Source organism: Protopterus annectens, chromosome 11.part0, assembly GCF_019279795.1.
Source record: "Protopterus annectens isolate FY-2018-M chromosome 11.part0, PAN1.0, whole genome shotgun sequence".
In the NCBI taxonomy this organism is placed as follows: Eukaryota; Metazoa; Chordata; order Ceratodontiformes; family Protopteridae; genus Protopterus; species Protopterus annectens.
The window spans coordinates 309,230,027-309,243,298 of record NC_056745.1 but is presented as its reverse complement, the minus strand read 5'-3'; the positions used below and the strand labels follow the sequence as shown (position 1 = coordinate 309,243,298).

At 41.5% G+C, this 13,272-nt stretch overlaps 1 protein-coding gene across 1 annotated transcript in view; it reads right to left on the bottom strand.

The window, feature by feature from the left end:
• The window catches only part of CFAP54 (cilia and flagella associated protein 54), a 2,749,537-nt gene that overhangs the window by 936,852 nt on the left and 1,799,413 nt on the right, over nucleotides 1–13,272 (bottom strand). Inside the window, exon 43 of the mRNA XM_044087198.1 lies at nucleotides 818–947. Coding sequence (XP_043943133.1) covers nucleotides 818–947 — 130 coding nt within the window. The remainder of the gene's footprint in view (nucleotides 1–817; nucleotides 948–13,272) is intronic.

Sequence of the window (13,272 nt, the reverse complement as noted above, 5' to 3'; positions counted from 1 at the left end):
CCTGTTATCGCTTTGTCCAGATTTCTTGCTTTAAAAGGTTGAGAGGTATGAATGGTGACATAATCTGCCTGTATAACTTGGTACACAGACTGTTATTATTTGTTAGATATGCAAGGGGGATGGTAAGATGCCAAAAATTCTAAACAGATTAAATTTAAACATCATGGTTTAGGTTCTACAATTACTTTGGGATTGCATTAATCATACAACACAGAACATCATGGTGGAAAACTATTTTTCAGCCTTGGTCTATGAGACAGGAAGATTGAAGAGACAATGGCAGCTACACAAAAGCTGACCGGTACTACATTTTCTGTTAACCACAGAGACAAAACTGCAAGGGCTATCAGACATGATAACAGACTCTTTCCTGAATAAACATCTGTGTTCCATAGTTTGCAATAAATATGTGATATATATTTTTTAATGTTGAAGGGAAATGACCCATAGGCAAATATTCTTTACTATGTATGTACTGTCATTCAGAATGTCTGAGAATTATTTTATTAAAAGTAACCTCTCAGTGGTTTCCATGCAACTCTACATTGTTGTAACTGTCAAAAAGTTGTCCACTAAGCACATATATAAGACAATGGAGACATCACCTGATCTTTGAAAAAAACCTGTCTACTAATAAGCCAAAAACTTTGTTAGCAATCCTTTCTTAAGCAAGATTGCATGGACTTGTCTTTTATAATTTCTCACAAACAACCAGAATCTAATCAAGTTATAGTCACTTTACTCATCGCTCATATTCAGCTTGTAGCACTTATATTTAAACACTGGTTAACAAAAATATACATTAAAAGTATTTTACCTTTTCATTGGTATTCATTTCAATCATATGAGGCTGTGGAGGTTTTGGACCACAGAGCTGATCAATTGTTTCAATAAGATGCCTCTGTGCATGCACTAGTAAAGGAGTTACTTGTTCAGCATAGCGTTCACTAAAAAAATAATTGTAAATATTAAAATATCACTGCAATCACTGTCACATTATCACGTTTTAATATATTATGATTTTTATAAGTTATTTTAAAAAACAAATGGACCAACTGCTTTAAATTTTCCCTAAAACAAAAAAAAAAGATGCCTGGCTATAATTTTGACAAACAAAGACAGCATAAAAGACATGAAAATACAGTATTTTGCCTCCATGGTGCCATGCTAACCAAATCTTTTACTTTCTAGCACCGATTGGTAATCTCATGCTATCATTCTACTATTTTTTATCCAGTGGTGACAACAAGACATATACCACTGTGAAGGAGTTCTGTACTAACAAGAGATATAACAAAGCAGGGCAATTTTGTCTGGCATAGCTAATTTATAGTTTCTCCCTTTTAGCAAGAGAACCTTTGGAAATAAATAAGTGGCATTTACCTTGAAACCAGCCAAGGCATACAACTACTTGATAATAATCAGTGTGTTTCTGTTTCTCTTATACAACAGGATTTCTTTGTAGAAAACAGGCTCTGATTAGATATTAAAGCTCATAGGTACATAGGATCATTGACAACTTACATGCATTTATATGCTTATCAGTGACTGCATCTCAAGGCCTAATACCAAAATAATTGCTAGAAAATTAATTAAGCAAATAAATAAAAATTATATAATGAATAAATAAATAATAAAAAGAAACAAATGCAATAGGCAGCAAAAAAAGACTAAAGTAAAAAGTTTATTTTAGAATGGTTTTGATTGATTGAGTAATTCATTATTAATGCATCACATTCAAGTGAAAATGTTACTCAACTTTATGTTATTTATTATTTTGTTAGCTGGAGAAGTGGGGTGATTTGTTGATACTTTTATCAAAGGATGAAACATTTTTCATACAGGTGAATGTTGAATAGTACATATAGAATAATTGTAGTGGGCCTGTCTCTGAATCAGAAAGGGCATCCACGAGTGGTTGGTTACTCTTGTTAGGGCTTATGACTCACAGAAGCCCTTTCTAAATCCCAAGTACAGTCTAATACAGCCAACTAGACTAAACCTAAAGGCAGAAATAGCATGACCAGTGTAGGCCTTGGCAATTTCAGTTCAGGAAACTTGTTCAAGCTAATGTTCAAAATTCTTTTTCTTATTGCAAATTAATGACTCAACAAAGAAAAACCTCATAGTCCAACAATAATTTGTTAATAATTTGTGAATAATATACATGTGTTGTACAACACAAACAGAGCCCAAAACAATTATCGCAACCAGATTTCGAAGCGGGTGTACTTCCTGATGTTATTGCGAACCGACTGTATGATAAAGTAAAAAAGGGTGTATGAAGGCCAATTCATTTCTGTATCACCTTGGTTCAGAAAGAGGAAGTGGAATAATGGAAAATGCCCTCTTCCTTGGTAGCCTCCTTTAGCACCGTAACTTCAGGGAAAATGTTATGAACAGGAAGAAAGAAGAAAGAATGCAGTGCTTACTACATGCACACGCACATGTTCTTCCACAGGGCAGTGCAATTATCATTATGTGTAGGGTTACAGAATACTCATTTAAGAAAACATACAAACAAGACAGGCATTGTACTGTCTTGAGGTGAAGCTTGTTACAAACGCTCCCACTGCTATACATAACAATACCAAAATTAAATATTATACGAGTGCACGTCCAAGAAATAACCAATTGCACTTCTGAATTCAACAGCAAAGATAATGGTTACAAATGCAGATGTGAAGCAGCACTTTAATCCCAAGCCTGAATAGTTGCTGTTACTTGAAAGCTGCTACTATATAGCATAACGATGTTTTCTATTCACTCCCGCAGCTAAACGACAGTACCCAGGAAGAGGACTTTTTCCATTCTTGCTGGTCCTGCTTCAGAAGCGATGTGATAAAAAAGTAATAAGAAGTTATGTACTCACCATAAAGTTCCATGTGAGTTGTTCATCTCTCCTTCATTCTTTACTGATGGGTTCAGAGCCGATCCAACGGCTCCAGTATGGCCGTTTGCAAAGCTCGAGGTTTAACAGTAGCTTGAGGCCAAACCTCTTATCCCATGATGCACTGAGAATACCTCAGATCATGTTTGCTGCATGTACTATAGCCATATAACTGAGCTATCCTCCCAAGGAGAGGAAGAAGAATTAAGCAACCAGGATGTGACCAACCTCTAGGTCAACTATCAGCCAGGAGAGAGAAGGAGGGAGGGACGTAAGAATGAAGGCGAGATGAACTCACATGGAATGTTATGGTGAGTACATAACTTCTTAATGTAAAGCTGTTCAATCTCGCTGTTCATTCTTTACTGATGGGTAGCGTCCCTAGCACTATCAATCTCGGGTGGCTCACGGGAATATATTCTTCAGGACCATAGACCCAAAAGAAGCCCTGTCCCTGGAGGCCTTATCAACTTTGTAATGAGTGATAAAGGTATGAGGTTTAGACCAAGTGGCTGCAGCACAAATGTTATCAAGGGGCAATTTGGCTTGGAACGCAGAAGATGTACAAACTGCTCTGGTTGAGTGAGCTTTAATCTTGTGTAGTAAGGGCATATTAGCAGCTGAATAAACAAAGGTGTTACAATCAGATAACCATTTAGAAAGCATTATTTTAGCCACTGGTCTACCTTTTCTAGAGAATGACACAAAGAGCTGGTCTGATTTCCTAATATCTTTTGTTCTGTCCAAATAAAATCTGAGCTGTCAGTGAACGTCAAGTTTGTGCAGCATATACTCCAATTTATTGGAATGGTTAGGGAAGAAGACTGGCAAATCAATGACTTGGTTGATATTAGATTCTGAACAAACTTTGGGCAAAAAGGAGGGTTTGTCCTAAGAGATACTCTATCAGCATGGAAAATCAAATAAGGAGGGCTAATAGATAAAGCTTGAAGTTCTGACACTCTGTGGGCAGAAGTAATAGCTACCAGAAATATGGTTTTCCATGACAAAAATTTGAGATCACAAGATGATGCTGGTTCAAATGGAGGGAGAATTATACGAGACAGCATAAAGTTTAGATTCCAAGGAGAATAAGGAGTTTTCACTGGAGGCCTCATATGGAAAGTTCCTTTGAGAAAGGCCTTGGATAACTTGTGGGGCATTATGTTTAGCCCATCAGCTCCGAGATGAAAGTTTGATATAGCAGCCAACTGAACCCGAACTGTTGCGGCTGCCGCTCCTTTATTAAAGATCATAGTCAAGAATTCTAGTATGGACATCAAGGGGGCTTGAAAAGGATCAATGTTCTGCTTAGAGGCCCATATGGAAAATCTCTTCCACTTACTCAGATATAATCTTCTAGTGGATGGCTTATGGGAAGACAAAAGGATCTGTTTTGTCTCACTGGAAAAGTTATGACGCCTGACTATGAGGGGAACTGGAGCAGCCAAGCTGTCAGCTTCAGTGACTGCAAGGAGGGATGGAGGTCCACCGACGGATGTGTCAGAAGGTCCAGAACTGGGTCCAGAATCCATGGATCCTCCAAGAGATAATGATGAAGAAATGGGAACCAAATCTGCCGAGGCCAATGAGGGGCTATAAGAATGATAGTCCTTCCCAGAGATTTTGCTTTCTGTAGGAATCTGGGTATCAACTGAATAGGAGGAAATGCAGAGAGGAAGCCTGGGGGCCAATTGTGTAAGAGTGCATCTCTCGGGGCTTCTCCCGGAGGAGGAATCAGGGCAAAGTAGCTTCTGCATTTCGTATTGATGTGGCTGGCAAAATTATCACAGCAAGGCTGGCCCCATTTGAGGAAAATCCTGTCCGCAATCTCTTTCTTGAGGGACCACTCATCCGGCAACAAGATTGCTCTGCTCAGTTTGTCTGCTATCATGTTGGATCTCCCCGGGATGTACATTGCCAACAGAAAGCACTGGGAGGAAACAGCCCACTGCCAAACTCTGAGGGCTTCTTGGCAAAGGGGGTAAGACTTGGTTCGGCCTTGCTTGTTCAAGTACCAGACTACTGACATGTTGTTTGTCTGAGTTGCAATTGTACCTAGAGGAAGAGAGTCCTGGAAGTACTGCAATGCCAGAAGTACTGCTCTCATCTCCAGAACATTAATGTGCAAATGTGACTCTTGATCCATCCATGTGCCTTGGGCAGTCTTTCCCTGAAAATGCCCCCCCCCCCACACCCTATCAGGGAAGAGTCCCTGTTCACAGTGGCTATTGGGGGGTAGTACAAATGGACATCCTATAGTTACATGAAGAGATGTCAACCACCACTGGAGATCTCTCTTGCAAGAGTTTGTAATTAAAATTGTGTGTTTCATTGGAAGTTCCTGATAAGACCATTGAGTGAACAACAGCCTTTAAAGAATCCGCATGTGCATCCTTGCTAATGGTATGGCCAAGATCGCTGCAGCCATCAAACCCAATACTTTTAGAACTTCTGCGGCAGGTGCTCTGTCTTTCGATACCAATGTGCTGACATGCTGTTGAAGAAAAAGACTCTCTCGATTGGTAGTTTTAGAGTGGTGGTTGAAGTGTCTAACTCTGCTCCTATAAAAACGATATGCTGCGATGGCAACAAGGCAGACTTTTCTGAGTTGACTGTAATGCCTAAGTGATTGCAGAGTGTCACAGTGTATTCCCTTGCCTGAATCAGTTGATGCCTGGTGGTGGATGTAAGGTGCCAATCATCTAGGTATGGAAACACATGGAATCCTAAACACCTCAGGTGAGCCGTGACCACTGCCATGCATTTGGTGAACACTCTGGGGGCTGTAGTTAGACCAAAGGGCAGGGCCCAAAATTGATAGTGATTGGCTCCCAGTCAGAAATACAGGCAATCTCTGAATGGCCTGGCCATTTTTATGTGGTAGTACACATCCTTGAGATTTATTGAGCACATCCAATTGTCTTTCCTTAAAAAAGAAAGTATAGACTGTAGCGTGACCATCCGGAACTTCTCCTTCTTCACAAATTGGTTGAGTCTGCTGAAGTCCAAAATAGGTCTCCAGTCCCCTGTTTTCTTTAGAAAAAAAAGAACCTTGAGTAAGTTCCAAATTCTGTTTGGTCTACCGGGACTGGCTGGATGACTTATTTTTCTAGCAACTTGTGGACCTCTAAAGTTGCTGGTTCTCTGTAACTAGGTGGAACATCTGAGATTCTCCTTACGGGCAGGGGGGTATGGAGAAAGGTATGACATACCCTCTGGAAATGATACTTTGTACCCAGCTGTCTTTTGTTATATCTTTCCAGGCATCTAGGTACAAAGATAAGTGACCCCTAACTGCCTCCAGAGTAGGACAGTCGGGCCTCCTTTCAGGAGCACTGATAGGGCTGACCAGAGAAATGATCTCTGTCACTCTGGTGTTGCAGAATCCCTCTGCTGCAAGGGTGGCGTCTTCCATTATTACCCCCTCCTCTGCCCCTGGGGGGGGGAGTTCACCATGTGTGTCCTGAAAGGCTCCTTGGGCATTCCGGAACCACATCTTTCCTCCCATTTGGCCTTTGGGGTAAGGCCGAGTAAGTGTGGAAAAACAGACTGATGGCAGACAGTGTCTTTCCCTCCTGTTCACACCTGGTCAAAGTTTCCTTCACTTTCGGCCCAAAAAGGGATGAGCCATCAAAAGGGGTGTTCATGAATGAAGACTTAAAGGGCTCCACAAAGGAACACAAGCGCATCCAGGAATGTCTTCTGAGAGCAATTCCTGTACCCACTACCCTACTTGTTCCCTCAGCTGCATATGATATGAGACGCATGGACGAGTTCACAATAGAATTTAGGGTAGCAAGCTGGGCGGCAACTTTGTCAGAGGCCCCTGCAGCTACAGTACACTGAAGAGTATCTCCCAGCTCCTTAAGGAGATCTCTTTGCAACCTAGTGTAATGGGTCAAATCATTCAGTGAACGGAGTGTAAAAGTTGCTGAACTAAACATGCGTTTCCCATATCTATTCATGATCCTAGACTCTCTATTAGGAGGATGAATAGATGAGAAAGTCCCAAACATTTCCTTTTTGGTGGCCGCTGTCACCACCATGGCATCAACAGGGACTCCTTTGGACAAAAAGGTTTTATCTATCGGAGCAGAAATAAACTTATTAGGCCTCAGAGGGACAGGCTCCATGGACTCTGGTGACTCCCACGCCCTCCGCAAGACCAACTGCATGAGCTCATCGAAGGGCGGAGACACCCAAGATGTGGAGGGTTGAGACCTGAAAGCCTTCAGGAGAACTGACTCATCCTCAATAGGGCTTTTGGACTGCCAATCATCCCTCTGCCTAAGGAAATTGAGTATCTCCGCAAAGGAGATATCCTCAGAGGAGGACCGTGGGGACCCTTCTGACTCATCCAAGTCAGTATCAGATGTTAAAGACTCCTGTGGGGAGTCCAAGTGTCTCCTCTTGCACAATCTCTTCCTGGGGACCTCCTCAGTGGTAGCCTCTGGGGAGGTCTCAGAAAAGCAGGGGGCGCCCTGTGGGGCTATCTGAAGCTCAGGGTCTCTACGTCTAGCCTGGATGATGGAAGCAGAAGCGGACAAAGGTGCTTTGGAGGATGAGGAAGTAAGACTTGGAGTCAAGGATGTCTTGGGGGACAAGGCTGTCCTCATGGCTTCGAAGGCATCGTGGCTCCAATGAGAAGGAGTCAACAGACCCAAAGGAACTGCCAACCCCTCCCGCACTGAGGCTGCGGGCTCCGAGCCAGAGGTAGGAGCTGAGCTCATCCGAGCTGAAGCCCCGAGGGGAAGAGTCGGCACCGACAAGTCAGTGTGACTATCCTCCCCGGACCAGACAGGAGAGTGTCAGCTTTTAGAGTCCCTGGTTGGTGCCGAGGATATCAGAGTAGATGGAACCAAGGACACTGGAGCAGGTCTCGGCTCCAAAGGCTCCACGATCAATAGGTCAGCACCCTCCAGCTCCAAAGGTCTGGTACAGCTTGGAGAAGGAGCAGTCAAGTCAGGAGTGGTGGTCTTCAGTTCTGACTCTGTGGTCGGAGCCAACAACAATTTAGCAAGGCCTGGTGCCCGTAAAAGCTTCTGCACCAATCGATCCATGTGCAAATCCGACAGGCTGACAGAAGACCTAGAAGAATGCACCCACGGTGCCAACTGAAGTAGTGGAGATAGAGGCCTCTCAGATACCGGCTCCAGAGCTGTGAGCCGGCTCCGAAAAGAAAAGACAGTTGGCTCCAAGGTTTGTGGAGCTGATGTCATGGGATCTTCCAATTTTTTTGGATTTTTTGACAGTTTGGAATCCTCAGAGTCCCCTGAGGATTTAGAGGACTTGGAGGACTTACTGGCCACATCCTGGTCACTCAATGCTTCATGAAATGGATGCTTCAACAATCCTCTGTCGACTAACTTTCTTTTTTTCTCCAGTAACACCCTAGACGAAAAAGAGTGACAAATACTGCAAGACTCCTGTAAATGGACAGCTAATAAGCAGTAAACGCACGTTACATGGCCATCAGTCACTGACATTTTTTGCCCACAGTCTGGACACTTTTTAAACCCAGACTTTGGGTGCTTATTCTTGTCATCAGCCATATCCAATAATCAAAATGCCTTAGGCTTAAACGCAAAACACAAGCACACAATAAGTCTAAGAGAAAATACTCACTATATATATATATATATATATATACTAGGGAAGAACCACACCTAGGCTCTAAAAGCACACCACACAAATAAGCCTAGAAGAAAGCCAAAAGTAGAATTATGCTCTAAACTGTAAAGAGAACACATACACTATAAACAATGGTCCAAAAAACAATACAAGGCCAACCCTAAGCTGAATATATATATATATATATATATATATATATATATATATATATATATATATATATATATATATATATATATATATATATATAAACTGTGTAAAATGCAGAAAAAACTAAACTAGGCCAAAAAACACGAGGCCAATAAACTACACTAAGTAACACACGCGGGAAAAAAGGGGAGCTCTTAAGAAGCTATACAAGGCTACACTAACAACTATTTAGAAAGAACAATAGAAAAATATTTTGAAATAACTTACAAAATACGCTTTTTGAAGAAATACTGGCTCGAGCAAAAACTGGAACCTCTGATCAGTGCCGCGGCAAACTAGATCTGAGGTATTCTCAGTGCATCATGGGATAAGGGGCTTGGCCTCGAGCTACTGGTAAACCTCAAGCTTTGCAAACGGACGTACCGGAGCCAATGGATCAGTTCCGAACCCATCAGTAAAGAATGAACGGTGAGATTGAACAACTTCACATAATGTATTTTACACACCTCATTTCACAGCAATATAAAGTAGTAAGTTTCACAACACATTTTGGCAGGAGAAGGGCTTGTAAATGAGCCGCTTCTCCTGCTCTGAATCTGGTTGCGATAATACACAAGTACCTTTACCCACTAATCATAGAGGAGCCAACTACTTGCATAGTATTAATGCTATAAGTTTATTAAAGGAATTTAGCTCAATAAGCAGAGGTAAGAGAGAGTGCACCACTCCAGAACATTGAAAAACTAGATCCTAAAACATATGTACCTAGGAAAATTTAACTCACAACAATTTGGCATTAACTTTGCATAGCAGCTAACATACTTGTAAAGCTCTACTGGCAAAAGTGTACTGATGCTCTTTCATCTAAAAGCTATAAACGGCCTTATAACCAATGAAAATGTAACAAGAAAGTGTTTAGCTGTCCAAAGTACAGCCTGAAACTCATCTGATTGCAATGTTAGCCAGTTCCTTGTTGAAAAAGATGTTATGTACTTACCATAATGTTCCATCTGTGCTGTCCATTTTCATTCTTCCTTAATTGTTGGGTTTGGATCTGATCCTCAGATCTAACTCAGCCACTTCTTCCAGATTGTAAAACAATTGAACTCTCAATCTACTCTCTTTACCCACAATGCCCTAGTCACCTTACATACCTCAGATCTAGTTTGCTGCCCACAGACCTGTAGAGCAGTGGAAAGTAAAGAAAGTAGAGAATCTGGGGCTCAAACAAGGAACAGAAATTCCTCCAATATCCTTTGATCTTTCCACGAGTAAATTAAGGAGGGGGTTAGTGAGTGGGAAGTTGAGGAAGAATGAAAATGGACAACATAGATGGAATGTTATGGTGAGTTTTCTATCTGATGTTGTCATTTTCATTCATTCCTCGACTGTTGGGACAGAGTCCTCAGGTATCTAAATCCTGGAAGGACTCTAAGGAAGGACATTCCTGAGCACAGCTGAGACAAAGGCTGCTCTTCTTCTAGAGACCAGATCTAATTTGTAATGAACAATAAAAGTATGAGGATTAGCCCAAGTTGGAGCTGCACAAATATGATACAGGGAAGGTCTAGACAAAAAGGCTGAAGAGGTTGCCATAGACCTGATTGAATGGACTTTTAGTGGTTTTGGTAAAGCCAAACCCACTTTTTCATACACAAAGGTAATACAACCAAGCAACCATTTGGATAAAGTCACTTTAGAAACTGGTTTGCCTAATTCTGATTTAGAAAAGGAAACAAATAATTGTTCTGATTTCCTCAAATCTTTGGTTCTGTGAAAGTAGAAACATAACAGTCTGTGAACATCCAACAGGTGAAACATATATTCTCCTGTGTTTTGAGAGACTGGAAGGTTGATAACTTAATTAATATTAGATTATGATATCACATTATGTAAAAAGGAAGGACTGGTCCATAGAGATACAAGATCTATCCTTGTGAAAAATTAAATAAAGTGGTTTAGAAGAAAGTGCCTGAAATTCAGACACGTTTTTGGCAGAAATAATTGCAACTAAGAAAATAGTCTTCCAGGTCAAAAATCTTAGTTTAGATTTAGCTAATAGTTCAAAGGGGGGGTTGGATTAAGGCCTGAAGAACAACATTTAAATCCCGAGGAGGAGAAAGATCCTTTAGAGGAGGTCTAAGTAAATATGTTCCTTTTAGAAAAGCTTTGCAATGTTTGGAAGAAGTTAAGGTGTAGTTATTTACTCAGATATGAAAGTTAGAAATGGCTAATTGTACTCTGACATTTGAGAAGCTAGCACCTTCACTGAAAATTGTAGCTAAAATGTCAAGAACCTTAGAAATCAGTGCTGAAATTGATCTAAATTGATTATATGTGCCTAAAAACAAATCTTTTCCATATATATTTTGTAAACTGTTCTAGTGGATGCTTTGCGGGATGATAATAGAATGTGATGGATGGGGGAGGAGAGCCTAGGATGTCTAGCACTCAAAAGAACTGGAAAAACCATGCAGTCAACCTGAGGCCTGAAATGTCCAGATGAGTCATATCTGTTGGGTGAGACAGTAGGTCTGGACTTGGATCCAGAATCCAAGGTGGATGCACAAGATGAGGCCAAAGAAAAGGAAGAGCATACAAGGCACCTTAGATAATATGAAATACTTTATTAAAAGTATTAGGTTCTTAAAACACAGACCGGTTTCGGCACATACAAAATTTAGAGCCTTCTTCAGTGTGTGAAGTACATACAAAAAAGAACCTAAATATAAATAATACATGAGACATGTGATTAATTACATGTGTTCATTGAGACCTGGCTTAAAGAGCACACCAAGTTTAATGATCCATTTTTTCTCCATGGAATCAAGCAAATCATGCCAACCTAATTTGTTTTGTCTAGATCTCAAAATTTTATCTATGATGGTAAAACTGAAACTGGCCTTTTGATGTATAAGGGAATGTTTGTATAAGGCATTGCTTTCTCTTTTATGCCTAATGTCACTGAGGTCATGCACTTGGTAAACATCCCGGGGGCTGTGATGAGACCAAAGGGTGGTGCTCTAACTTGGTAATGACTAGCACCATGCTGGAAGCATAGATATTTTCTGGATCTGTTCATTTTTATGTGACAGCACACATCCTGAAGAACTGTAAAGTACATTCAATCATTCTTGCGCAGAAACAGCAGAACGGGCTGAACTGTGGCCATCAAGAACTGTGTTTGCTGAACTGATTGATTTACTTTGCTGATATCCAAGACTGGCCCCAATGTCCTGTCTTTTTCAGCACTAAAAAGAATGTTGAATGGGAAAATGGTACTGTATACCTTCTGGATATTATCCTCCACACCCATGTATATTTTGTAATTTCTAGCCAGGCTCTCTTTTGCAGGGATAAACAACCTCTGACTGCCTCCAGTGATGGGCAGTCGAGCCTCCTTTCAGGAGCGCTAATAGGATCTAGCAGAGAAAGTATCCCTTGATCCCTAGTTATGCAGACCACCTCTGCCACAGGGAAGGCATTTTCCATTTGAGTTCTCCCCTTTGCCACTGGAGGAACTGTCTCCATGTTGATCATGGAAGGGACCCATGAATTTTTGAACCACATTTTCCATCTGCCTGATTGGTTAACAGAAAAGGTCAGTTGAGGGGTCAAAAAGCATACAGTCAGAGCAGACAGCATTTTCCTTCATGCTTACACCTGGAGAGTGTGTCTTTAACTTTGGGGCCAAATAAGGCAGTTCTGTCAAAGGACGCATTGATAAAAAAAGATTTGAAGGGTTCTGCAAACTAACATAAGCTCATCCAGGCATGTCTTCTGATTGAAATGGCTGAACCTGCTGCCCATGAGATACCTTCAGTTGCATGGGAGATAAACTTCATGGACAAGTTTGAAATAGACTGAAGGGTAGCCAGCTGTGAGGAACTAGTATTCTCTGCTTTGAAGGATCTGGTCTTAGAGAGGAGTTTGGAAAGTTCTTTGATCATATCTCTCTGGCATCTTGTAAAGTGTGCCAAATAATTTAGCAACCTACGGGTGAAGGTTGATAAAGCAGAGACATGCTCTGCAAACCTGTCCAGCACCCTAGACTCCCTTGTTGGGGGGGGGGGGGTGGACAGAGAAACTTTTTTCTGCCAGTTCCTTTTTAGTGGCTGCCACTATGACCATGGCATCAACAGGTACTCCTTTACTCCAGTGTGGTCTATCTCTTAGGTAATGCCAAGATTCTGTTTGGTCTTTTAAAGATTGGCTAAGCTGTTTCTGGCTCATTCCATGCCTGTTGAGAGACTAAGCTAATGATTGGGCAGAGTCACCCAGGGGGTAGACAGGCCAGCTCATTAAAGGCCTCCAGGTACATTGACTCCTCTTTGGAAGGGTTATTGGGGGACCAAGGACCCCTTTGTTTTAGATATTCTAAGATGTCTCCAAAGGAGGCATCATTGGGTGGTGATCTGGGGGACCCTTCCTCTTCATAAAAGTCAGTGTCCTCAGTGACAGACTCTTGTGGAGTCTAAGTGCCTTCTTTTGCACTTTCTCTTCCAGGGAACCTCCTGGGTGGGGTGCTCTGGGAATGCATCAGAAGAGATAATGATACCCTGCTGGGTGGCCTAAAGACTGGTTCTGGCTGTCAGTCC